General features: G+C 51.2%; 2 protein-coding genes across 7 annotated transcripts in view; one reads left to right on the forward strand and one right to left on the reverse strand.

Annotated features, from left to right (window-relative positions):
• Positions 1 to 1,297: 1,297 nt before the first annotated feature.
• On the reverse strand, positions 1,298 to 15,431 carry Snx20 (sorting nexin 20). 4 transcript variants are annotated; one of them, XM_087900189.1, is made up of 5 exons: positions 15,302 to 15,431; positions 10,507 to 10,643; positions 6,570 to 6,711; positions 4,903 to 5,054; positions 1,298 to 3,471 (listed from the first exon to the last, which is right to left on the reverse strand). In XM_087900189.1, exons 3-5 carry the CDS (start codon positions 6,697 to 6,699, stop codon positions 2,803 to 2,805), a joined length of 951 nt encoding a protein of 316 aa, XP_087756315.1. In that variant the 5' UTR covers positions 6,700 to 6,711; positions 10,507 to 10,643; positions 15,302 to 15,431; the 3' UTR covers positions 1,298 to 2,802. The 4 variants fall into 4 exon arrangements, with proteins under 4 accessions (XP_087756315.1, XP_087756316.1, XP_087756317.1 ...); XM_087900190.1 differs by lacking the exon at positions 15,302 to 15,431 and adding an exon at positions 13,724 to 13,987; XM_087900191.1 differs by lacking the exon at positions 15,302 to 15,431 and adding an exon at positions 10,748 to 10,891 and having other exon boundaries at positions 6,570 to 6,708.
• Positions 15,432 to 19,133: 3,702 nt separating this feature from the next.
• Nod2 (nucleotide binding oligomerization domain containing 2) overlaps positions 19,134 to 26,836 on the forward strand; it is a 51,489-nt gene continuing 43,786 nt past the window's right edge. For 2 of the 3 annotated variants that reach the window (XM_048428550.3, XM_087900154.1), the window contains exons 1-2: positions 23,533 to 23,731; positions 24,588 to 25,054. In XM_048428550.3, coding sequence (XP_048284507.3) covers positions 24,596 to 25,054 — 459 coding nt within the window. In that variant the 5' untranslated portion in view covers positions 23,533 to 23,731; positions 24,588 to 24,595. Of the gene's footprint in view, positions 19,195 to 23,532; positions 23,732 to 24,587; positions 25,055 to 26,836 lie in introns of those variants that run through there. The other variant, XM_048428549.3, reaches the window with a different exon arrangement.

Raw genomic sequence — 26,836 nt, forward strand, 5'->3', positions numbered from 1 at the left:
CACCGAGCCGAACTCTGGCAGCATCAAACTTTGTTCTGTCCCCGAAGCTCCAGGTGTGACAGATGTTATTCAGATTTCTCCAAATGAAAAGTTCACACAAGAGGAGGGCAGCATAGGGCACCATCAAGGAGAGGCGCGCAGGGGTCCTGCAGCTGCCTTGGCCTCTGTCAGGCCAACAGGGCAAGTCCTTGCCTGTACACTTTGTGGGACCAGTCCTTCTTCAGGTCCCCTGAGGGGAACCCCGCTACATGATGCTGTAGCTGTTCCCAGTGTGCACACCAGATATCCTTCTGCACCCTCACATCCACGCTTCCACACACATTTTCTCACACCCGCCCCCAACACACGGCCCATTCATAGTCTGGAGAAACACATGTTAGTGCCAAACACTCTTTTTGAATAAGATTCCTTTTATTTCCTTTACAATGCCAAGGAGATGTCCACCAGAGAGCACTTAAACCCAGCCTCCCTGCTTGAGCTACGTTGGAGCAAACTGTGATTAATCAGCCCCCAGGTGTGGCTGAGTGCTAGTTGGAGTCCAAATACCCAGATGTTCTCCACCTCGGTCATCTCACCGTTGTCCTTAGTTACAGGTTGGAATGCATAGGAGTCTTGGTCCATTTTCTGTTCAGCAGTCAGGTACCATAGACTGCATAATTCATAAAGAACAAAGACTTCTTCAGCTCTTTGTTCTGGAGGTCCAAAGTCAAGAGGGCTGCTTCTGATAAGGGACTTCTACAGAGTCCCAAGGCTGTGTGGGGAACCACAAGAAAAGACAGAAAAGGTAGGCACCTTGGATGAGGTCACCCGTGCGACTGCAGGGGCCTGTCCTTATGCTCTGGTCTAGTATCAATTACTTTCCAAAACTGCCACCTCCAGATGCCATATTTGGATAAGTTTTCAACCCCTTCTTTATTTAGACATGCACCCCCGGCTGGCCTGGAACTTAATAGCCCAAGCCAAGGAGGAATTCACTACATCTCCCAGGCTGCCCTGGAACACACAATCTTCCTGCCTTGGCCTCCTGAGTGGTGGGATTACAGGGATGCACCACCACATCAGTTTCTACCCTCTTACTATTTCACAGTTAGAGTTCAAAGTGGGGGCATTCAAACCTTGGCAGAAGTTTGGCTCAACATTGGTTGAGCTTTACAATGAGAATCCAGTTCTGTGGTTACTCAGCTATTTTTTTTTCCCTAGAATTTCCTGTTTAGTTCTGTATATGGGGCGCTGTTTTCTCTGTTGTATTTTATTGAGTACATTTTAGACTTAAAGAAATAGCTTACAGAATCACCAGTACAAACAGACACAGCTTTTATTTTGCCACTGAGCACATTAATTTCCCCTAAGACCAGCTTTTCAAGAAGCCCAATATTTCCCACTTGCTGTGTCTTCCTGGAAAAACTGCCTGAAGGAAGACTTTCTCTCTGCTTCATTCTAAAGACCTTCATGGGCCCATTATGGTAGTTGCCATAAGGCGTTGATGTTGAACAAGATTTGGGTGCAGTTTTGTGAATGCCTACCTTGGAAGAACTAACTCTTCCTACATCAGTGTGGTGCCTTGGTCTCTTGGCTCATTCACTCTGAATGCAGCAGCGGGTTAAGTCTTCAAGCCAGACTGTTCCATCAGCTCAGATCATTAGTCCTGATTACCCTTCACCATGAGGTCTGAGGTTGTCTTTTCCCCATCCTAGGATTCATCAAGAACACTCCAACCTACCAGAGAGGTTCCATGGGCACTGACTCCTTAAATGGGGAGCTGTGAAGGATTCCTTTGCCTCCCCAAACCCCGTCCCTTATCTCATCCCATTTCCTTCCCTCTGTGTGTACAAAACCCAAGAAAGCAGATGAAGGCACAGCTGCCTTAAGTTCATTTACAAACACCACCAGTGCCACAGTGCCTTGGGCTCATGTAGCTTTCTGGGCCAATATTTTTTCTCTTTTCTTTCTTCCTTTCTTCCTTCTTTCCTTCCTTCCTCCTCTTTTGCTTTTGAGACTCATTTTTTTTTTAAGGCCTAGGTGAGTCTTAAACTTGTGATTCTCTTGCCTCAGCCTCCCTCCTTGCACTACCACACCTGACTCTCCAACATCCTTTTACCCTTCAAAGAATCCTACAATCTTCACTCTGGGGGTGGGCTGGCGGACAGGTTTCCCGAGGAGCAGTAGATGGGCTTCTGCTTCACTGAGTGGGCAACACTAATGGGAGGAGCTAGGACTTTGAACTAGTGGGCAGAAAGCCTTGCAACTGTTGCTGGGGTGATGGGAGCAGAGGGAAGGTGTGGGGCAGCAAGACAGAGCAGCTCTGAGGAAGTGCATTACATGTTTGCACACGATGAACCCGCAAACTTCTTCCCTGGCTGCTTACAAAAAACAAGTGCTTATTTTTCTTTTATTGTAGTATTAGGGATTGAAACTAAGGCATCTCATATGTTCGGCAAGCATTCGGCTATTGAGCTACATCCTCAGAATTCTGTATTTTGAGAGTCTCACCAAATTGCCTAGGCTGGCCTTGAACTCATTCTCTGCGGAAGGCAGTTCATCCCATTCCCAGATGGTAAGGCCCACAGTACTTGCAAAGTTTTGACAGCTAAGCTTGTGGGCTCAAGGTTTAGAGAACCCAAGGGGCACAAGAAGGCTCTTCCGGGGATCGCAGGAACCCCTCTGCTTAGCAGACATAGTAAAGAGGTTCTTGTTTAAAGATGCCCAGCAAAACCCGCCCGCGATGGCCCCAAGCAGCCCGCCAGCGACAGTGACCCAGGTCCTTGTCCGTAGTCTGGATGCCTGGGCACCAGCCAGGCCGGTTCAGGACAGATACTCTCGCACCGTGAGCTCCTTCAGGGTGAAGCCCCTATGCGTGGGACTCCGGAGCTGGCTGTCATCCAGCCTGCCCTGCAGCGACGCGAAGTCCTTGCCCAGCGCGTAGGCCAAGCGCACCATGGCGTCCAGCAGCGGCGCGTAGTAGCGGTGGCTCTCGCGGGCCCGCAGACGCTGCAGCGCGCGCTCGCCCACCGCGAAGGCCTCGGCCGGCCGCTCCAGGTCGCGCAGGCAGACGAGCGTGGCGCAGAGCGCGGGCACGGCGGCGGTCGGGCAGTGCGCCGTCAGCTTCTCCTGCAGAGGCAGCACGCGGTCCAGCAGGTCGAGCGCGCGTGCGTACTGGCCGGCGCGCAGGCAGCCGAAGGCCTCGCGCAGCTCGGGCCGCGTCAGGAAGTCGGCGAACTCGCGCGAGCGGCGCACGGCGCGCACGGCGTACAGCAGCCGCAGGTAGTCGCACAGCTCGAGGCGGCGCTCGCAGATGGTCTCTGCCGACAGGTTCCCCGTCAGGCGCTTCCGCGGGAAGGCCACGTCCTCCAGCTCCGGCCCGAAGCGCTTCAGGAGGGCCTTCTGCAGCCTCTCGAAGTCCGAGTAGCGCCGCTCCACCACCGCCATGTTGCTGTCGAAGCTCCCGGTCTGGACGACCACGACCTGATACATCTGCAGGCAGAAGGGAGGGGCTAGGCTCGGGACACCCCCAATGCACGCAGTGTGTGTATAGTCTTGGGACACTCCAAATGCACACGCTATGTGCGTGTGCATCGGGACACCCCCAATGCACCCAGTGTATGTGTATGTAATCTCGAGACAGCCCTAATGCATGCAGTGTGTGTGTGTGTGTGTGTGTGTGTGTGTGTGTGTAGCCCTGGGACACTCCGAATGCACACGCTATGTCCGTGTGCATTGGGACACCCCCAATGAACTCAGTGTGTACACGTACGGAAAGGCTAGCCTCGGGACACTCTGAGTGCACACGCTGTGTGTGTGTGCAAGGACAACTTGTGGGAATTAGTTCTCGCCTTCCACCTTGTGTTTCTGGGTGGTCAAGTTGGGCAGCAAGTGCTATTCCTGGCTGAGCCATCTGGCGGACCCTCTGCCATTTTGTGTATGCATGTAACATACTTGGAGACTCGTCCACCCCACCCCAAACTGTATTCGCTATCAGTAAAGGTTGCATGGCAAATATTGGCCCTAGAATAATAGTGCTTAGAAGCATCTTGGAAGAAAAAGAGCGCAGGAACTTGGTGGTGGACTTGGGGTCTCTCTTAGCTTTTTATCATAAAAATGAGGGCTCCAAGTTCTGAATTGGGAAGCGTGGGCTGGAATTGGGAGGGCTTGTGTGGACCACCTGGGCGTTTGTTTCCGGTATAACACATTTAGTCACATTAGTCTTTGGTAATTTAATCTCTTTGAGCTTCCCCTTCACTAACTCGAGGATAGGAATAGTTCCTCTTTTCTCCATGAGGATTAAATCAGTGAGTGAACTCATTAATATGAGAGAGAGCCGTGCCCAGCATGCACTGGTGGCTATTTTAACTGTGCTGGACCCCGTGAGGAGGAGGGACAAGGAGGCCTACTCCCAGGGAGGTGGGAATTACTGAGGTTGGTGTGACTCTTCTATCTTCTAGAACATGTTTATCTTCCAGTCTCACAAAGATGGTAGCTCCTAGCAGGGCGCTTCCCACAACCACAACCAGCAGCTAGAATTTAATAAGAGTTCAGCTTTCTTTTGTGTTTGCTTTTGTAATTGGTTTTTCTTAGTGTCGTGGGAAACCAATCTTTTACTGAAATGTAGGTATTTTTTTTAAAGCCATTTGAATAAAAACCAAGCACGTAGTTTGGGTGATAGCACAGAATCAGTGGAGAAGGGCTGCAGATAGCTGACGCCTGGCATCGCGGGATCAGGAGCGTGACTCACACATCTCTAATCTTCGTGGGACCCTGCATGTGGAGCCATGAAACCTCCATTTCTCGGAGGACCGTGAGTTAGTGCGTCACGTCCTGGCTGGAAAGTTGAAGTCTCCCAAGACCTCCCCGGGAGCATGTGGGAGGTGACTGACAGGGGCTTCCTCACATCTACGCTCTGCTTACCACAAACTTGGAGACTCTCCTCTCCTCGATGCGGGCTGAAGCGATCTCAAAGAGCAGCTTGACATGTCGCCAGCGGCTCTTCTCCTTCTGCCAGTGTTCCTGTAGCTCCCTGGTGGTCATGCTGGAGTTGGAGCTAGGACCGTCCTGGGTTTCTGGAAGGATAGTCCCGTTAAGGAGTTTGCAGTAGGCAGTGCCCTCTAGGCTGGGGCTGGGGAAAGATGACTGGGTCCGCTTGGCTTGGGCCATCAGAGTTCTGGAAGGGCCTTTGCTTCCTCTCACCCTCACTGCTGGGGCACAAGCCAGGGCCCTGTGAATGCACGTAGTGCACTGACCTCAAATAATGCAGCACTCACTGCTTATTGTTAGGAAGTGCACTGTGGGAGAGTTGCATTACCTGCTTCCAGCCCGCTGATGGACCATTCTATAACCACGGGTCCTGGTAAACAGGGACGTGTCCATGTTTGCTTCTGTACTCCCTACAGCATTGACTCCAGGGAGCCGTGGAGCCCATGAGTGCACATCAGTGTGGTGAGAAAGCCCTGAGGGGGTCATATTTCAGCCTCAACTGGGGGGCAGGGAGGGACTTATTAGACTAACACTTTCAGGGTACACCTGCCACTCTCTGCTTTGAAACCAGTCCTCCTGTTTCCTTGCCTGGAACCCAGTAGTGTTTTGTATTTTTAATTGTTGTTTCGAGACAAGATTTTTCTGTGTAACTCTTGACTATCCTGGAGTTCTGTAGACCAGGCTAGGCTCCAACTCACAGTGATCCGTGTGCCTTTGCTTCCCAAGAGCTGGGATTAAAGGTGTGTGCCACCACCGTCCAGCTTTAGACTGTGTTTCTTAAGCCTCACTTGAACCACACACCCTTTTTAGAATCTGTGTAGTTTCTTCCAACACTACTGCATAAATAATTGTGCAGTTATTGCAAGAGGTGCAGGCTGGGAAATCCTTATCTTGTTTGTGTCATGTGACTCACGTGTTACTCTCTCCCCGCCCCCCCCCCCATAGTGGAGTAAGTGCCTCCTCTTTTGTTCCAGTAGCCTCTTTGTGGCGTCTCTAATTATTTTTCACTAATGGAGACTGAGCTTGAAGGCTAGGAGGGTGATCAGTTTTACTTTCCAGCAAGATCCATCTTGAATGGGTGTAAAGAGAGATTGGTCCAGGAGATGGCACTATTGCAGGTATCGTCAGTGCCAGGCTAGGACCCATTGGCAGCCACTGTTCTGGGAAGCCTCTCAACTTAGAATCCTGGGGCCTCTCTAGGACAACAGCAACATGCTCTGGTGTCTCTTCAGCGTTTGCAGGAAGGGATGGTGGATAATCACTGGCTGCTTTGTCCCTTGGATGCACACCTTAGTTATGTTATTTACACCTTCCCTTGGGCCCCCATCCAGACAGAGTCGCAGGCACCCACCCCAGTCATGGGATCATCCACCCCCTATACTGGGTGCTGCTCTTGTTTCCAGTCCCTGCTCTGCCTCCGACATAAGGAGCATCTCCCACATAAGGAGCCTGCACCAAATCCTTGTCTTGGGGCTTCTCAGGGGTGACCCCAGTTAAGACAGTTACCCAGCTTCTTGGTGCAGTCACTGAAGAGCTTCAGATGTCTTTGAACTAACTTCTGCCCCCCACCCCCGCACTGAACCCCAAGATCTCAAGTTTACCTAAGTGTTCTTCTGGTCCTGAACATGGGAGGTCTGGGCCCGAGGGCAATACTTCTTGCCTGGTTCTTGGTGTGCACTGGTGTATGGGTCCTGTCCAGCCAGGGCTCCCAGGATGCTCCAGACTTGCCATGCTCCAAGGCTGCTAGAGGTGTAAAAGAGAATAGTGAGAGCCAACTCATGTTGGGGCTCCTGCAAGATCCTGGGGTGCTTGGGATTCTGGCTGTAATCTGTGCTGTCTAGCGTGGAGGAATACCAATAATGATCCCTGTGCTTGGTTCTTTGCTGCCCACCCAGCCAGATCAAACCTAGCCTTCCCACTGATGGACAGACAGATGCAGCTGGGGCTGTGATCCATGGAGTGTACAATGGAGTGTACAGTTTCTTTGGATTCCACATGAAGTCGTGTCAAGTGACAGCAATAACTTTGAAAATTACCTGGGAGAAAGATGCTGGCTACTCTAGATAAATGTCCCACCACCCAGTTTCATATTACAGTGCACCCCATGTATGTACCTTTAAGCAAATATTCAATATGCTTAGTTCATCTCAACTGGTTCTTCAGACTTCATTTTTTTTGTGAGACAGGGTTTCTCTGCATAACCTAGGCTTGCCTACAACTCACAGAGATCTGCCTGCCTCTGCCTCCTGAGTGCAGGGATTAAAGGTGTGCACCACCACCGCCTGCTCACCCTTCCTTTTTAATACAACCCCCACAAAACTTTGCCACTCCTGCCTAATAACAGATACGGAAACAGATCTAACCCAAGGTCTTGTGGTTGGTGAGTGTACGAAGGAGCAAGATGGAACTGCCTCCACAGACACACACTGAATTTGTCTTCACGGTCTCAATCTCACTTCCCTCCTCTACAGGGACTGTTTATATTTTCATTTTGTGCCAAGGCTCTGAGATGCAGGGCTGCCTGACAGCAAACGCTGAGGTGTGGGCTGGGACAGAAGCCCAAGTCGGCTGACGATAGGATCTTTGCTCTTATAGAAGTGGACGGGAGGCAGACAGCAGGCCAGCAGGCTTCTAGTGTCCAGTGTGTGCACATAAGGAAATGGATCATTTGGCAGCTGTCAGCCACGTAGCTGCTCTATGCCCCGGTGTCTTATAAAATGGGTACAGTATCAGAACCTACCTTCACAGGCTGGGCTGAGGGTCAAGCTAGGCCTACCCCATAGAGCTTGGACTCGGAGTCCTTCACACCGCAGGGACTGCACAGTCCTTTCTGTTACTAGGATCTGATGTGCGTTAGGTGCGTGAGAAATAGTAATGAAACGGCTCTAGAAGTGTATGCCTTTGACAGATAGCTGCAGATTAGAAGAGACACAAAAGCCTCCTCTCAGATGCACAGATGGCTGGGCACCCTTTTAGGCCCATGTAGATTTTCTTCTCATCACTGACAACGCCTGAGTTGAACAACTGACGGAGGAAGGGCTTCTTATGCTCAGTTTCAGATTTCAGCTCATCATAGCGGGGAGGGCATGGGCAGAGCACAGCCGCTCCCCTCCAGGTGGCCAGGAAGCAGGGAGGAGGGAGGAAAGGGGGAGACTATGCCTACATTAATAGAGGCTTCTCCCACTTCTTTTTTAACATGTATGTGTGTGTGTGTGCACATGTGCATGCATGTGAGTACATGTGCATGTGTACTCACACATGCACATGAAGAGTATGGATGTCATATGTCATATGACAGCTTGCAGGAGTGGGTTCTCTCCTTCTACCACAGGGGTCATGGGACTTGAGTTCAGGTCATCGGTCTTAGCAGCAAACACCTTTACCTGCTAAGCCATCTCACTGAACCACACTTCCCTCTTTTCCTCCTAGTCTTTTGGATAGTGCTACTACCCACATTCAGTGTGGGTCCTTCCCCCTTACTTAGTCATCTGTGGAAACACCCCACGGACACACCTAGAGGTGCACTTCTCCTTGGCTCCCAGGGTATGGTAAATCCAGTTAAGTGGGCAAGATTAACCACCATAGTACAGGAATTGAAGGCAGGGGTTTAATGATGTCACCATCTCTCCAGGACTTTTGGCCTGGCCTATGGGAGGCTAGCTGGGCTGAATCTATGCCTCAGGAACTGTTCTTGACAGAACATGGAAGGAACCCTGAGCTGTTTTCTAAGCAGTGATCTAATAAGTGTCTTCAAGGACCCTCCATCAGGCCTAACATTTATAGGTGGGCAAACTGAGGCATAGAGCAGGGGCCTAACTGACCCAGGGCTGTAAATGCTTGTGTACTCAACAGATTGTGTGTCTTGCCAAACTCTCAGCCCTATGGAAGAGTCAGGAGATGGCCTCCATCCCGACTGACTACGGCCCTGGGGCAAGTTATTCACTATCTTCTGTTTTCCATTTTCCCATTTTCCTCTGGGAAGGAAATACAGCCTTGTTCCACTGTTAGGACATGGTGACGGGATGGGTCCCTCTTCTTCCGCTAAGTCAGTGGTTCTCAACCTTCCTAATGCTGTGATGCCTTAACATAGTTTCTCATATTGTGGGGACCCCAGCCATAAAATTATTTCATTGCTACTTCTTAACTGTGATTTTCTGCTGTTACTAATCATAAAGTAAACATCTGATATGCAGAATCTGTGACCCACAGGTTGAGAAGCACTGTGCTAAGTGCTAGCTACAGGTGGTCCACATGCTGTTATTTTTAATGGAAGCTTTTTTTAGCCCAGACTTCCTTTAACGCATACTCTTCCTATCTCTGCCCCCCAAGTGCTGGGATTGCAGGTGTGTGTCACCACACCTGACTTATCTAATGGGGACTTAGTGTTTTCTGTGGCCCTTATGCGCTTTTCCTCTATCATTTTGTCTGTGAAGTGAATGGGGGTGTGTGTAGGTGGCCTTAGTGGTCAGTGAATGGTGGTGTGTGCAGCTGGCCTTAGTGGTCAGTGAATGGGGGACATGTGCTGCTGGCCTTAGTGGTGAGTGAATGGTGGTGTGTGCAGGTGGCCTTAGTGATCAGTGAATGGGGGAATGTGTGTGCAGATGGCCTTAGTGGTCAGTGAATTGGGGGGCATGTGCAACTGGCCTTAGTGGTCCAGGTCTTTCCAGATGTGTTTTCTTGATTTGAGACCTTGGAAGACCTCAGAAATGTGCCTCCCTCCCCACCCCAGCTCCTGAGCATGACAATCATTCTTCCCATCTTCTGGGTGCCCTGATCCCCACTTTTAAGGCTCCTGCCTCTTCAGTCCTACCGGGGTACACAGGCCACCTTTCTTGGGGGTTGCAGAGGGGACGAGCATCTAATAGAATGTACTAAAAGCCCTCGCTATTCCCCCGCAAGAAAGAAGAATTGAGAAGAGCCCGTTCAAAGAGAAGAAGGAAGGAAGTGCCAGGAGTGGCAGTTGAGTTTTATTCTAAGCCCCTTTCTTTCTTGGGCAGGTTTCCCGGGTCTTCATTGGAGCAGTATCTGGGGCATCCCCGCCTGCCTTGCCAGGGAAGGGTTAGCGCCATGGGACCCCTGGTGCCTCCTTGTGAGGCCCCCATTGCAAGAAGGGAAGAACTCTCAAACATGGGTGTGCATCAGAATCCCCATTGGGGTCGGTGAGAGGAAGTGCTCAGGGCTCTAAAAAAAGGCAGGCTGTCAACCTCACAACACCCAGACAGCCTTGGGGTGGGCTCTGGATTCTGTACTCTGTTTCAGGGTCATTAGTTCCAGTCTTTGAGAAACGCAAGTCTAGACCTGTTCCCCAGAACAGGAATGGTGCCTGACATTTCAAAAGGAACCAGGACTAGAGGTTGAAGGGGGTATGCCCAGTTTGCCCCCCCCCCCCGGTTTCTAAGGAAAGCCCTACTGGTAGAGGCTCTCACCAGCCTCGATCCCACCCGCTCTGTCCCCAGCAAGTTCCCAGAGGACCTCTCAATGAGATCAGAGTCTCAGTGGGCAGAAGCCAACTGAGCTTGGGGTCAAACACTGACTGACCTGGGATCTTCAGGTTCTGTGGGTCCACGGTTCCAGGATAGTCACATGCCCCTCTCCGATCTCTCTTCTAAGGCCCAAGGAGAGACTAAGATCCGACGAGATGAGACAGTTGAGTGTCTGCTGCTCCACTGAGTTCTCTGTTTGAAAACAGGAAATAGGCTGAGCGATCTGCCTCAGAGGCCCCAGCTTATTGGCTGCTGAAAGATGTTCATGGAACCCCACAGACGTGTGTTTGCAGTACCTCAGAGAGGCCACCCACAGGAGTGCAGTTTGACCTCACTTCCTAGCAGCCTCCAGACACCTGAACCATCTCTGGCATTCGGAGCGTCGATCCCACAGTCCTTCATCTTAGTTCTTTTCTGTGGCAGTGACTAAAGACCACAGACTGAAAAAATCACACACAAACATTTTATTTAGCTCATAGTTCTGGATCTGGGACATGGAAGAGCACAGCAGCAGTGTCTGGTGGGGGCTCTCCTGCTACCCCTGACACGACGTGGCAGAAGGACAGGCAAGAGGGAGCCTACCTCATATACCCCAGTTTCACTGTTATGGCATGAACCTTTTATGAAGACTGCCCTCATGAAGTCACCCTCATAGGTCCACCTCCCAAACCCATGGTGTTGGGGTTCACAGTCTAACACAAGGATTTGGAGGCACATCCTTTTAGGAATCATTGTCCTAGTTATGAGCTAGGCATAACGGGGTCCTCATGTTCTCTTGACAGACCAGAGGACTGAGGTCTGAACACTGGGTTGGTGGAATGCCGACCCAGTGCCTGGCATGGAAGGGCATACAGTGGCCTCCATGCTCCTCTTTGGAGTTAAGCTGTGTCCATGATTAGTTGACAGAAAGCTCCAGGCAAGATAGACCTTAGCACAGGGATGTCACTTATGATCACCAGTGTGTGTGGCCTTAGGAGCAAGAGGCTAGAGAAAGAGAGAACTAGAACCTTTTTGTCTAGCCCCGAAAGGCCTCTGCTGTCACTCTAGCCATGCTCTTCTCTCCTGGGCACAAGTGGCCGTGGCCCTCTGTCCCTCCTTCTTCATAAACTTGACCCTAGGAATAGGTCCGTGACTCTCGAGCCTCATTTTACTTCCCTTTGAATTTTATATGCATCGATCCATGTACACTGCTTGAGTTCTTTGGTGTCTTGTTTCTTTCCTTCAGTTTTTATGTGTGTAGGAGTAAAATGGTGTGTGTGTGTGTGTGTTGCTGAGTTTTATATTTTCCTCTTGCTCCATTGTCACCTTATTTGGCATGTCACTACTTTTCCTTTCTGGAGCTGTGATACCCATTTTCACGGTTTCTAGAGCGTCGCCATAATTGCTGCGTTAGTTCCATTCTCAGGCGTTTAACCAAATTTATGTGACTGTCCAAGGGGACTCTTTGGGTCTTTGAGGAAGAGAGTCTTCGACTGAACTGGGCCAGGTCACTGCCGGGGGTAGTCATCTTGCACCTTCCCAGCTGCTAATGAGCCAGGCTGCACCTTCTCTGTCCTCGACACGGTTAGTACTTCTTGTAGCCATACTACAATGTGGTCAGTGGTGTCACCTCATAGCTTACACTGTTTCTCCCAAAGATTAATTATGGAGGACATCTTTCATGCGCATGTTTCCCACCTGTCTCCTCTCTAAGTCCGCACTCTGTCTTTTATTGAATTACTTTAATGGCTGGAGAGAGACCGTTCATGTTCCCTTGGGTACATGTGCTTCTTCATACCCTCTCCCTCCTGAGGCTCACATTTGCACTTAATGGATTGTGTGATAAATAGACATCGTCAGCCGTGCTCGACTAGATCAATCTTGCTTTCCACAGTCACGGAGGTTTTGCCCTTATTTGCATCTGCTTCAACCCCATAGGCCCTCAGGAAGCTTCAGATGAGTCAGGATGTGCTAAGCATTCGATGGTGTCATGCTGAGCGTGTGAGGGCTGGCAATCGATGCCATGCTGCAATCTTCAGTTTGCCTTTCTTCTCGGGGCTCTGTACTACACCCCTTTACCTGTCTGTTTGCTTGTGGAAGTGTCACCCCATCCTGTCTCTCTGCACTGCCATCACCATCATAGCAAGAACACCCATATCCATTAGAATTCCTTCCCGGCATGGGCTCTAGAGAACTGTTGTGCATGCTGTGTCTCCGGTTTGCTAGTCCTGGCGGCAAGGGCCGTATCTCATTGCCTCTGCCTCACATTGCCTGGAAGAAGGCCCAGTGTGGCAAGGAGACACGGGTTTGCAGAGAGGCTGTGTTACTCTGCCCTCCTCTTCCCACCTTGCAGCTGTCCAGTTTCTTGCCCAACCTCTGCCCAGGCTTGAAATCTGTGAGATGCCTCAGCAGGCTCCACATCCTTCTCCACACCCTATGAGCTCATCACAGAGTTAAGCAGCCAGAGGGGACTAGTGCGACAGTCTCTGCTTCCTCTTTTCAAGCCGGGGCCCATTTTTTGGAAACCACCTGACATGGAGGTTCTGTTGGAGGAACGCAATTGGGCCGGTGTGACCAGAAGACTTTGTGACCTGCTGGGTGTTGATTGTTCTCTGCAGCCCAGAGCCTGGTGGGGGAGGGGAGAGATAGAAAGGCCGTTTTGTCCACTTGGACTGCTCTAACAGAAGGCCCTATGCTATGTGGTTTAACCAACAAATGTTTGTGTCCCACAGCTCTGGGGCCTGGGAAAGTTCAAGATCCTGGTGATGGCAGATTCAGTGTCTGGTGAGAGCCTGTTTCCTGGCTATCTTTTTGTTGTGACCATCCATATTCAGCAGAGGGCTAGAGAGTTCTCAAGGGTCTCCTTTTTAAGGGACATAGTCCCAGGTCTTCACCCCATGACATGGTCGCCTCCTAAGACTCCACTTCTCAGGGCCATCAGATTAGGTGTTAGAATTTTGATACCAAAGTCTGAGACATATTCAGTCTGTAACAGAGATAATTGTGGTAGGCTAGGACAGAACAATGGGCATTCCTTGTGGCAATACCAGGGTCAGATGAGGGTAAAGGGGCACTATGGAGTCAAGAAGGGGAGATTCTGGCATCTAGGAGTCAGATGCCAAAGTCAGAGGGTGTCTCCCCTGCTCTGACCTTTTGGTAATGTCCCACCACATTCAGAACCAATCCAGACCCCATCCTCTCTCCTCCCTTCCCAGCGTCACTGCTATGTTCCCAGCATTCCTTGCTGCCCTAGCAGAGCCATGCTGGAGTATGGTGGAGGTGCAAAGACTCACCTAGCCAGGAGTTTCCTTTCTGGAAATACCCTTCTTTAGGTTCTTTCCATGTGGGTTTTTCCTTCCCCCGGCTTGCAGCTTCCCATCTATCTTCCTGTCGCTTCTGTGGGCGACACCTCATGCCATCTACCACTGTTGGCATAGCTGTTGGCTTATTGTCTCAAACACCATACCACCAAGGAGCTGTGCCCATGTTGGTGGGCTGCCCCCAGCCAGCACTCAGCACAGCGCTGTACTTACTGGTTGCTCAGTGGGTCACTGCTGTGTGACAGGGCTCATGAGCAAGCAAGTGAATGGTGAGGAAATTCAGAAAAGGAACTGGGCTGTGGCTCCAGCTCAGGGTCAACCATCGCGCCTCTCTGAATACCAAGGAGATTAAGCCAGTCCTTTTTATGTGCAGGCACTCTCCCCAATGCCTCAAAAATAGAAAGTAAATGAATAAATTGCTGCTCACCACCACTCCAGATATCGAACGTACTTGAGACTACAATACTGAAACTTCTTTTGAGAAATTAAAAGGAATGATCCCCAGGGAGGATCTCTCTAGGTCTGCAAAGAAACCTGAGCTGGCAAGGTGTTTTGCAAGTGACCCCAAACCTGGTAATGTCACTCTCATCTTTTTGCAGCTGTGCATGCATGATGAGCCCTTTTGACAATTTCAAAGATTGTTATTTCTGCAGGACTTCAAATTGGGGCCACAGACCAAGTGTGCTGCTGACTGACTTCATGGCTGCATTGAGATACAGTGGGAAGGACGAGGGTGCTGGCCTCATTTCTGCACTACAGACTTGCCCGTCGCTGTGCTGAGCCTCCTAGTCTCCCCTCAGCCTCAGGATGGTCAGGCTTCTGATCTGAGTCAGGATTTACTGTGAAGTGGAGACAATGGGGCTTTTCTCATCGGACCTGTTATGTGATGAGGACATGGTGTGTGTTTGGGGGCAGGCAGAAGTGGTCTGAGATCTGGGTGGTTGGCTGTTTTTCTAGGCCACATGGATACAGAGACACTACCTTCTGAGGAAAGTTGTGCAAGGTAGAGGCTGAGGAACTATTCTTTTTTCTTTTTTTGGTTTTTGAGACAGGGTCTCACTATGTAGTCTTGACTGTCCTGGAACTTGCTCTGTAGACCAGGCTGGACTTGAACTTCAGAGATCTGCCTCTGCCTCCCAAGGGCTAGGATTAAAAGTGTGCACTACCATGCCTGGCAAGGAACTATTTTTTTTTTATTATTATCAAACACTCTGTTGGGTGGTGGAATATTTACTTTGCCAAAAAGGGATTTGTAGACAGAGCTGGTTCCAGAAGCATTATGGGACAATGAAGAAGAAGGAGGCTCTCAACAAGGAGTCGGTGGGGAAATGTGGGTGGGAGAGCTGACTTTTATTTAGTGTCTGATGTTCTTAGGCTATCCCTTGTAGGTAGAGGCTGTTTGTTCCTGGCCGCTCAGACCCGAATCACACAGAAGCTATATTATTTGCAATACTGTTTGGCCAATAGATTAAGCGTATTTCTAGCTAGCTCTCATAGTCTAAACTAACCCATCTCCATTAATCTGTGCATCACCACGAGGTAGTCGCTTACCGGCAAAGTTTTGGCAGGTTTCTGCGGAGGTGTCTGTCTCCCGTAATGGCTGCATGGCTTCTCATTGACTCTGCCTTCTTTCCTCCTCTGTCTGCTTGGAATTCCCGCCTTGTTCTATTCTGCTAAGCCGCTGGCTGAAACAGCTTTATTCATTGACCAATAAAAGCAACACAGATACAGAAGGACTTCCCATAGCAATCCCTGTTGCTGTAACAAAATACCACAGACCCTCTGGCTTATTTAAGTTTATTTCTTATGGTTCTAGAGGCTGAGGAGTCCAAGGTCAGGACTCCTGCAGATTGGGTGTCTGTCGAGGGCCCATGGCAGATGGTTGTACTCCATGGCTATCTTGCCATCATGGGATCCCTGGGTCTGCTTCATAGGGGCACTGATCCATTCCTGAGGGTCTGACCTCCCAAGCCCTCAGGGGTTAGGATTTCACTGTGTAAAGCTGAGGAGAATTCAGACATTCAGACCAGGTCACATCCACTCAGCAAAACCTTCCCAGTTCACTGATGAGCTCAGGGATGGCTTAGGCCGGGAGATGGGGTGCTGCCAGGATGCTGGCTCTCATTATGAGGTAGGAATGGAGTGAGGACAGAGGCCCGGGACACCCAGACATACGGGGTCCTCCAGGTTTGAGGCAGCTCAGTGGCATGTGCCTGACCAAACTTGTCCACCTTTTAATAAGTCACTCAACACCAAGCTTGGGTCATGCCTGTGCCAAAAGCAGAGGTCAGCAATGACCACTGGGAGCTTTGATCTTCCAGAACCCTCAGTGGGGTAGAAGAGGAGGACATGCAGGGAACATGATCCGGGATAGAAAGCCAGCTAGGCTGATGATGACATGCGTGGAGCTGTTCCTCACAGCTCAGAGCACAAGGAGACTCCCATGGGGGACTGTAGGCTGTGGCCACTGAAGGACAGGTAAGGCCCTGTTAAAGGGGCAGAGAAGGGTAAGGACTTGACCAGTGGTGCCTGCTGTGGGTAGTTGGCCCACTGTAGGAAGCCAGTGGCCTCTGGGAACCTCTGTTTCTTTGTCTTAAGAGTGTGAGCCAGAGCAAGAGACCTCGAAGAATCCATCTCCAGTGATCATCTGGCTGCTATGGTTCTACCTAGTTGGCCATACTGCCCCTATTTAGGGCAGGTCTTTCCCATTCTATTCGCCAAGCCTCTCAGGAAACCCCTTCAAAAGACTCCCAGAATTGTGCTTGGTCCATTTTCTGGATGATCTTAGTTCAGTCGAGTTGATGGCCAACATTAGCCATCACAAACTGGTTATGAGACACCGAACATGTCGGCTGTTCCTTTAGTGTGATAAACACCCTCATTTGAAAAGCAACATGAGTTGACGTTTTTGAAAGGAGACTCACTAGGGCTGCTCCATGAAGGAAATGCTGCTGGCAATACGGAGAATGGTCAGCAGTGCCTGCCTAACCTAGGTGAGTGATGAAGATCTGGGCTCAGGTAGCCATGGTAACTCTCACTGTGTGATGCTATTTTGGGGGGAGATGTGAACAAACATCTCTTCTGTAGTGATATTTTTGTTTTAACAAATAAAGCCTACCTGAAGATCAGAGTGCAGAGCTGAGCCACTAGAGGTCAGGCCGTGATGGCATACACCTTTAATCCCTGGACTCGGGGACAGATGAATCCCTGTTAGTTCAAGGCTACCCTGGGCTACAGGAAATTAATCCAGTCTAAAAGGGAAACAAACAGAGCTCACACAAAGGTGATCCCAACGCTTGGGATCACACGCCTTTAATTCCAGAACGAGGGAAGTGGAGACAGGAGGGATATGGCTGGGCAGAGAGAGGAATACAAGGTGGGAGGAGACAGGAGCTCAGTGCAGTCTGAGGAGGCATCTGAGGACAGGATCACCCCTTTGGTCTGAGCACTGGTAGAGATAAAAACTCTCTGGCAGCCACTCTGCTTCTCTGATCCTTCAGCTTTCACCCCTAATAATTGACTACAGATTTTTATTATTAATACCAATTAGAATTCAGGCTACACTCCTTACTCAGAGAATTGATGACAGACGAAAGCCAGGATACCACCAAAGTTCAATGTAATGAACCAACAATCTTTTAAAATATTTATTATATATATAGTGTTCTGGGCACCAGATCTCATTATAGATGGGTGTGAACCATCATATGGTTGCTGGGAATTGAACTCAGGACCTCCAGAACAGCAGTCAGTTCTCTTAACCTCTGAGCCATCTCTCCAGCCCTGAACCAATAAGTTTATGGGGTTACTTATAGCAGCAGAAATGGTCCACAGACAGCTGCATCACCAAAGCCCACTCCAGCATGGGTGACATCTCAGGAAAGCCAACGCAGAGGTGGAAGATGGAGGATCGGCTCTTCAAACTCATCCTCAGCTTTAGCACCTTCTGGTCTACCCAGGCTAGACTGTACGCCATCTCAAAACAATGTAAGAAAAGTTAGTACAGTCTTTGGTGCCTGAGGCCTGGGACACATCCTGAGGGCGCTGTCACTATGTGGACAGGCCAGTGAGCCTTCCTGACACATCCTGAGGGCGCTGTTACTGTGTGGACAGGCCAGTGAGCCTACCTGGGACACATCCTGAGGGCGTTGTCACTGTGTGGACAGGCCAGTGAGCCTACCTGGGACACATCCTGAGGGCGCTGTCACTGTGTGGACAGGCCAGTGAACTGCCCTGTGTTTCGCTTTCTTCATGCAGAAGTTAGGGACAGGAACGGTACTCTGCGGGGGTGGGGGTGGTAAGGGAGCTACTATGAGCACAGGTCAGCACACAGTCAGGTTCAAAAGAAACTCCAGACAAATGGCTATCTGCCCTACGTAGCAGAGACCATGCTGGCCTCCAGGCTCACTCAGTACCTGTATGTCTCCTCACCCCACCCCCTACCCTAAACTTCTCCAGCTCCTGGGCTTCCCTCCCCCAACTTCTCATTCCTGTGTAACCCTGCCATTTAGGCCACGTACTCTCTTGGCTGGTCCTCTTTTGTCTTCCTCTCTTGGTCCCTTCTCTCTTGGTTGTCTCTTTCTCCTCCTCTTTTGCTTCCGCCCCCCGCCCCCCATGACCCAGGTCCCATCTGCTGGCCATGTTCAAGCTACTACTTTCTCTCCCTGCTCTGAACTCTTCCAGAAGCCTCTGGTTGTGCTCTTCCTCATATGGACAATAAGAACCACACCTCAACCATCCCTCAGGGCATCATGTCCGCATTTTATACACAAAGCTCCTGGGTCAATGTCAATTATTATCTTTATTTATTTATTTATTTATTGAGGCTTCACATTCAAGCGTTTAAAAAATAACATTAAGAAAAGAAAGTTACAAATCGAATGAATGCAATAGAAACAACACAATGCTACTGAATGCTGACTGGGATGGTGGCAGAGCCCAGCCTAGGGGGCTGTGTGGGAGGCAAGTGCTACAATACTACTCTGTGACTTCTCTCCTCAGCCTGCGTGGGACCGACAGCCAAGGGGGAAAGAGTAACTTTAAATGTCCCAACAAGTCTCCACCAGCACAGTCATCTGGGAATGCAGCCATTAAGACTGTGGCTAAGAGTTTACAGCTCCCTGGGAGGGGGCATCGGTTCCTGCTGGCAGCGAAGGCTTTCCCAGCTCTTGTTCCCGGGACTCTATGGTTCCCTCCTGTTTGGAAGGTGGTCTAGAAAGCGAGCCACACAAGGGCAGGACTCACAGCACCGCAGGCAGGCCTCTTCTTCCGTGGTACTGGTCTCACCGATCCCTTGAGTGAAATCAGGAGGGGTGTGGCCGCCCTTCGGAGTCCGCCAGAGTGGGCGGGGTCTCCAGCTAAGTGGGAGGGGTGACGGGCGGGGCAAGATCAGCGAGGGAGACCTGGAGCCTCCCCGGCGGAGGAACCCCGCGCTGCAGCTGGCGGTGAGTGCTTGCCTGCTGGTTCTGTGGTCTGCGGGTGCTCGGGGGTGGGTGGGTGTGTGTAAAGGAGGGTTTTCTGGGGCAGACTGAGGGCTCCGGGCGACTGCACTCGGTGTGGTGGAGACCACGAGCGCCTAAAGTCCCATCCTCGGAACACTGGTCACTGCCTCTGCCTCTGGAGCTGGCCTGGCTGCGCTTCTGGAAGGCAGTCTGTTTCCCCTGGAAGCATCAGCAGAATAGATAGGCTGTAGAAGGAAAGGGGTGTCTTGAGGGGCAGACTGTGGTCACAGGGGATGAAGAGGTCTAGGATATGGGAAGCACATCGAATCCCCCAAGATCCTTTGAAGTTTGAGGGGAGGCTGAGATTTGAAGGTGACTGGGACAGTGGAGGGAAAACTTGCAGATTTTCCTCACCCAGAAGGAGGAAATCTTGCTTTGGGTCACAGCAGGAGCTATGACCTAGTTGTCATAGCTAGTTGTCCTGGCCTAGTTGTCCCTTCTCTGTGTGCCTCAGTTTCTCTGTCTTTAGTCTTCAGAGATACTCTCTAACCCCAGCTGCTGCTCCATGGTCTTTGCCGGTGTCTCCTGCCTATCCTTACTCATTTGTGAAGGTGGGACCTGGAGTCAAACTCTGCTCCTGCCCAATGCCAGCCCAGCACTCAGCCTTCAGGCTTGGTCCTCTCCTTTGCTTCCCACGCCATTGGTGCCCTCTGGACAAGCTAGCTCCCAAGCGTTTGGGTAGGTCGGTAGCTGGCTGAAGCTCTGACTTTCTGTGTCTCTCTCAGAGCCTGCAGGGTCCTGGCCTGGAGCAAGAGTGTTAGCTTCCCTGCGGGGTATGATCTCCCCCAGGGTTGATGTTCTGTAGGGGAAAAGCTGACCCTATCAGCCCCCTCTGTCCTCTTAGCAAAAAGACCAAAGTGACATCTCAGTTGCCTCTCTTCTGGTCAGTCTGCTGTGAGGCTATTGGAGTCTTGCTCTCTTGGCTCCATATCAGTTGGCCTCCTCGGGCAGCACCACATTGGCACTGGTTCCATCTTGCCCCTCTCACCCAGGTCAGCACTCGGTGTGACCCAGTAAACAGGTTCTCACTCCTAGCAAGGTGGCTTCTATGCCCATTTAGTTAAAGTCTGCGCCTTGCAATGGCTACTCTCTGGTTCCACGGCCACCTCCCCAAGCTGTGTGGAATATGCAGATTCTCATTCATCCAAATCCCGTCTATGCACTGGGCAAAGCACAGGGTCTAGAGAGGAGCTCCAGCAGAGTGTTATGCTAAGATGACAGGAAGGTCTCGGGGAGAAAAAGCTGGGACATGGCTTGGGGACCACAGTTTCATATAGCCTAGATAGACCCCTCGGAGACAGTGACCACTGAACAAAGTCAGAAGGAGGCATGTGGCAAGTCATGTGACTATCTGTGGGACAGAGTGCCCTGTGAGCAAAAAACATATGCAGAGGCAGGAGCATGGCAGACCAGAGCAGGCTCCCCTGTTGTGAGAGTGAGGAGGCAGGCGAGGGGCTAGAGCAGGGTGGGAAGGAGGGAGCAGTTGGGAGCTAGCAGGAAGAGGGCAGGAGTTGAGGTCTCTTGTATTGGGCTTGAGGTTGCTATAAAGGCTTTTGGCTTTCACTATGAATATGATGGGAGCCACTGGTGGGCTGAGCTGTGAACAGATAAGGCCTCTGCTCTGACTCAGGGTCTGGCAGGTTCATCTAATTGTGAGGCTGAGATTGGCCTATCGGGGTCACAGCAGATGAGGGAACCACGAGGAGGCTTTAGGGCTTACATCATGGTATAGAGAGAGGTGGAGAACCTGTGGCTTTCAGATGTGGGGTCTATGGAAGGTTGGGTGGATAGTCTGTGGCGCTTGAGGGTGGCAGAGTCAAGGATGGCTCTGGAGTGTGTGGCCACTTTCACTTGAGCGAGGAGCTGTTACGAGGAAGGCCTCGTGATGGCTTTTGTCTGTTTGGAGATGCTGGTGGTCACCATGTGATGTTGAATAGTGTCCTGAGTTGGCAGTGACTTTCAGGCATCACCAGCACGCAGTTGGGAATTAAGCCTGTGGGGAGGTGGGCTTATGCAGGGAGAGAGTAACTCAGAGAAGAAGTGGCAGTGGTTCAGATCTGGGGAGGGGGCGCTGGTCTTGGAGGTAGAATGGATAGAAAGAACAGCTCGTACCCGAGGAGGAAGATTAGAGAGATCCCTCATGGCCTTGAAAGAAGTGCTTCCAGGAGGAGAGTGAACAGGTAGAGCAAATGCCATGGACAGAAAGGGAGGCCAAGAACAGAAGGCCGAGAACTGGAAGTCAGGGCTTGTATTCTCCTTGGTTGTGGGTGTGGGAGGGGGAGAAGGCAAAAGGCAGGACTTGGGGATGGCCATTCAGGCCCGCACTAGGGAGGCCAGAAATGAAGGACAAATTAGTCCGTTCTATGATGGGAACTGGTCTCCTAGGGAGCAACTCAGAGTGCGAGGGAGGGTGAGGTTAGTACAGCCAGAAGTGGACAGCTCAGAAGCTGTATTCTGCACGCCTCTGGGTACCTCCCTTCCTCTCCTATCTGCAGAGGCCTGGGGGGCACTTCAAGGAGAGCTCAACCCTCAAAGAACTCCAGGAAAACCAGGCTACCCATGATCCTGGGAAGGAAGGAGGTGCTAGGCATGTGTATGTGGCAGGAGGGTGGGGGGTCAGGATGAGAGAGGCCTTCGTAGATACCCTTGACCCTCTGTTTCAGTAAGGAGGTGCCCCCTTTGTTTGGGTTCCATCTTTCACAGCCTAAGAGTGATTTTAAGGTGCATTAGCTGGATAGTGAAGACAAGGCAGGGCAGACAGAGCAGCGTGTTTAACCTGGAGAGGGTGAGTCTGACCGGGTAGGAAGAAGGTGCGAGAACCGGATTCTAGGATCAGCTTTTATGAAGTGGTGACAAGAATAATGACCCTTTTATTTTCCTCTTCCAATCTTAGCTGAACAAGATAAACTAACGAAGATAAACCAAGATAAACAGCTGGTCAGGAGAATAGTAGCAAACCCAGGTTTGGATCTTTTCCAACTGCTTAAGAGGAGATGGGAAGATGGCCTACTCAGAGGCAGGGAACTGGCAGAATTGGTCTTCGGGGCTATGCCTTGCTTTGTGTTCTGCAGGAGACTGGCAAGATGGGACTTTCCAACTGCAGGTGGGAGGCAGAGCACCAAGCCACAGGCTTTCCTGCCTCACCCTGCCTGTGTCCACACGGCTGACGTCATTGTCTGGGCGTGTACGGTTCGGGCATCTGGCTGGCTCTTGGCATAACTGGAGAGAGCTTCTGCTCTCTCCCAATTGTTTCTCTCTGGGCAAGCACATTTGTTGGAGACATCTCGCATCCCCAGGGTCTTTGAGTGAAAGCCAGTGTAGATGTCCCAGGCCATGTGCCAGGACTGCCAGGAACCGGCAAGTTCTGGGTGCTGGCCTGCCAGTTCAGGCTTCCTGCTCAGCTCCTGGGATTTCCCCTAGGGTGGGTCGGCTGGATCAGGGACGGCCTGTGCAATGTTCCTGGGCTTTTGACTCATATACTCTTCCCAGTATCCTGTGGATAAAGTGAGCCAGGCATTCCCTCTTAGTGCTCATGACCCTCCAGATTTCCCGGCTGCACTTCGGGCCTCAGACCAGAGTGCTGCCCCGGCCTCTGTGCTGTTCTCTGAGTAGGAAGGATCAGTGGTTACTTTCCTCAGAACCTGAGCAGGGCTGGCAGGGTAGCTGGTGCCCCAACTTTGGCTGGTTTACACAGTTGAGAAGCACCCCATGACTTAGTCGCCGCTCACGCTGCCCGTTGCTGTTGTTCACCTCTCCCTGTTCTTGGCTCCTCTGCTTGGACTGAGCACAGGGCACAGTTGATCTGCTTGGCCAGTGAGAACTCTCAGCTCCTGGCTTACGGTCGCCTCCATGGTCGCCTCCATAGTAGGGATACTTAGGATCTCCTAGGTAGGGATACTTAGGATCTCCTAAGCTGCCAGATGCTCAGGTAGCTTCCCTATCTCACTTTCCCTGTCTAGCCAGCACATCAGTAATGTGGTGCTGAGTTAGAGATTGAAGATAGATCCATAGCATTCCAGCCCCAGGCTTCCCAGCATCCCCAGGGCTTCTGTCGAGCACAGTGCCCTGCAAAGCTTTGGGGCGTCAGAATGAGGGAGGTCTAGCCTGCAGTGGGAGCCTGCCATCGAGGGGAGATAATCACTATCTAACAGGAAAGGCCGGGACTCCCCAGACCATTTCCAGCTGCCCCCTCTGCACTCCAGGAGTGTCTTTAGAGTGTCCCGGATTGCGAAAGGAAGCCTTCCTTCCTCTTCCTCCGCCTCTGTACTCTTTCACTTTCGTTTTCTCTGGGCACTGCCCCAGTCCTTATCTTGGAGAGTGGCAATGACAAACTGGCCCACTGAAGTTTTCTGATTTTTCTCTGCGGCTCAGCGATCTCTGTGCTCAGAGCTCATGCTGGGTGGCCCCTTCCTCGCAGAGCCCCAGCGCTTGGGACTGAAGGCTGAACTCAGTACCAGCTCCTGAGAAGAGCGATAGCAAGGTAGCCAGCAGTGTGTGCTGCTGAATGCACAGCAGGGAGCAAGGGCCTTAGAGGTGTGTGTGTGTGTGTGTTGCTGTCGGGGTAGCATATCAGTAGGTTTCATGATACCCCATTTCACCAGACACCCCATTTTACCTGACTTGGCATCTTTGGAGCCAACCCCAGCTCTACCATGGAGCCGTAATGGGTTATGTGCAGACAGCGGGGCTGGGGACCTGTGGGAATACTAAAGGTAAGAGAAAAAGGTTTGCACCAGCAAGAGACACACTGCTTGGGTTCCAGTCCCAGCCCTGTCTTTCCCAGCTATGACAAATACTACAAAATCCCTTGCCTGCGTGCCTCAGTTTCCCTCTCTGTAGATGGGGCTGGCCACAGCACCCGCTTTCTAGAAGCTGAGAGTGGGAAATAAAATATTTCGGTAAGGCCCCGAGGATGCACTTGACGGATCCAGTGGTTCCAAAGCTGTAGGACTGAGTGTGGCCTGCGTAGAAGGGAGCTGATCCGCAGGGGGCTACTTCTCCTGCCAGCTCTGCTTTGTGAAACTTGCTAAGGTGGAGAGAGCAAGCATGGTTATGGGAGCCAAGGGCTCTCATGGCTGGCTGCTTTAAACTCATGGGACCTGCAGCTAGTTTCTTGATATCCTGGGGCCTCACTTTTGGGGGAATTGGAGAATGCCTGAGTACAGCTGTGGCCCACTTGGACTTGGGGTAGGTTGCTGTCTACATAGCCTGGCTTCCAGTGATGTCATTCCCTGACCTCTGACCTCTCCAACTTGACTTCTCAAGAAACCGTTTCCTGACCTCTGACTCCTAGAGAAATCATTTCCTGACTTCTGACCTTCCCTGCTCTCTTATAGGCTATGACATGTGCTCACAGGAAGACTTCCAGGCACGGAGGAGCCAGCTGGTGGCACTGTTGGTCTCGGGGTCCTTGGAGGGCTTCGAGAGCATCTTGGACTGGTTGCTGTCCTGGGATGTGCTGTCCTGGGAAGACTATGAGGGCCTCAGTCTCCCTGGCCAACCTCTCTCTCATTCTGCCAGGCGCCTACTGGACACAGTCTGGAACAAGGGTGATTGGGGCTGTCAGAAGCTTCTTGAAGCTGTCCAGGAGGCCCGGGACAACAGTCACACCCTTGAACTGTGTGACAGCTGGGACACTCCCTCCCTCCATCCAACCAGAGACCTGCAGAGTCACCGGCCAGCCATTGTCAGGGAACTCTACAACCATGTAGAAGCCGTGCTGGAGCTGGCAAGGGAGAGGGGATTCCTGAGCCAGTACGAATGTGACGAGATCAGACTGCCAATCTTCACGTCATCGCAGAGGGTAAGCCGTGGCCTGTGCCAGCAGAACCCACAGGAGCGTGCTGCGCAGTCACCACGACCGTTGCTCTTGGGCAGTCAAGCCCACGAAATAGCACAATGGGTGGGATTTGCCACGCAGAGTTGGCCAGGCGGGTCAAAGTTGCTCTTGGTCGGGTCAGCATGTCACTTTTGGTGGGAGCAGCAGCTGTGACGTGGCAGTGCAGGGCTTGGACTCAGCAGCCAGAATGATGCAAGTTCAAGAGCAGTTCTGTGTGACTGGCAGAGCTGTATAGAAGCTCTCCAGCTACTCTTCCCGCCTTTTCCCTTTCTTCTTCTTCTTGTTTGCAGTGCTGGGGCCTTTCACTCCAGCCTTAGCCTCTACCCTTCATTTCTCCCATCTCAGTCTCCTTATCCGCACGACACTCTTAGCCTCAGGGATGCGCAGGGACTTGGGGCGAGCTCGCTGAGTTAACCCATGCATCAGTTAGAGACGTGTCTGGGAAGCCCATTCTGGGAAGCCCATTAACATCGTCCCTGGCTGCTGTCATTTCTGCTGAGTGGCTCTCTGTACTTGTAGACTTTTATTTGCTATCTGCTTCAAAGCAACAGCTCAGTGGAGAATAATTCTGCATTACGCTAAATCTGAATCTAATAGTATAGGTCTCCGTGCGCCAATATAGTTTAAATGCGCACCTAGGATTTTAGATATGAAACTGCATTAGAATTGGAGATAACCGCCCCTGAAGTGCAATGATTCAACAGAAACCACAAGGGCAGCAAAGGATCACTGAGTATTTCTGAAACGTCTATTATCCTGTAAACGGTGGTCTTTAGGCTGCCTGGGAAGCAAGGAGAATAGAAATACTCTACGATTTCGAGAAATCTGCAGTAGTGAAGGAGACAGTGGTGGACTCTGGCCTTGACCCATTCATTCGCTGGAATCTAGGAGGCTTACTGCATGCCAGGCTGTGTTAGAGCTGGCTGTGCTGAGAACTTTGCATGTGATAGGTGTTTGGTCAGGTACTTGTGGATGAAATAAGTAAGTTATTAGGACTACATTTCAGTGTGAGGATGGGCGAGCTGGACTTCAGGTGAGTCTGGGTAAACAAAGGCTGAGGTGGATGAAGTGAGTGTCCCTGTTTCCAGTGTCCCTTTCAAGCTGCTCAAGGTGGCTAAATCTTTACAGAACACACATGACCCGGGCCTTCTCACTGCTGCACACAGGGCCTGAAGGCTTGCCCCAGTGTGCCTTTCGTTGGCATTCAAAAGCACCTATTTCTTGTCCCTCCTCGGTGCCTCCTGTGACCGGTTGTGGAGACAGAATCGGTTCATGTAGAAGTTACCAGATTTGACCTAGTGCTCAGTGGTGCATCCAGAGAGAGAGTCTCTGAAGGGTTTGAAAAAACCACCAGATGCTTAGGCCCCAGAGGAGATGAAACAGGAATACCAAAAGTATCGAGATTGTCCAAGAAAAAAAAAACTGGGAAAACTTACAGGCCAAAGAAGCGATCAGCGGATGCCTATAGATACCCAGAAAGAAACAGAAAGGAGCGCGTGGTCTTACCTAAATCTATGGGATGCAGCAGGACAGAGGGACCTTTAACCTACTAAACAGGAGAAAGGCTGGATTTCAGTGAGCAAAGACTCCATTCCAAGAAAGAAGTAAGTGGGGCCAGCCACCTTGAATCCCAGCCCTCAGTGAGTTTCAGGCCAGCTGAATCTACTCTTGTGTCAAAAGAAAGGAAGGAGGGAAGGACCAAGTGGACCCCAAAAGCCAACACTGAGGATGAGGGAGTTGACTGAC

The sequence above is a fragment of the Myodes glareolus genome, chromosome 22 (assembly GCF_982192425.1).
Source record: "Myodes glareolus chromosome 22, mMyoGla1.1, whole genome shotgun sequence".
Lineage (NCBI taxonomy): Eukaryota > Metazoa > Chordata > Mammalia > Rodentia > Cricetidae > Myodes > Myodes glareolus.

Bases quoted from the DNA above. Each gene is read 5' to 3' on its own strand.
- Snx20 (XM_087900189.1), bottom strand. From the start codon at position 6,699: ATGGCAAGTCTGGAGCATCCTGGGAGCCCTGGCTGGACAGGACCCATA. The intron at 5,055-6,569 runs GTAAACTTGAGA...CTATCCTTCCAG, and splicing joins AGGACCAGAAGAACACTTAG to AAACCCAGGACGGTCCTAGC. The intron at 3,472-4,902 runs GTAAGCAGAGCG...TTCTGCCTGCAG, and splicing joins GGAGAGTCTCCAAGTTTGTG to ATGTATCAGGTCGTGGTCGT.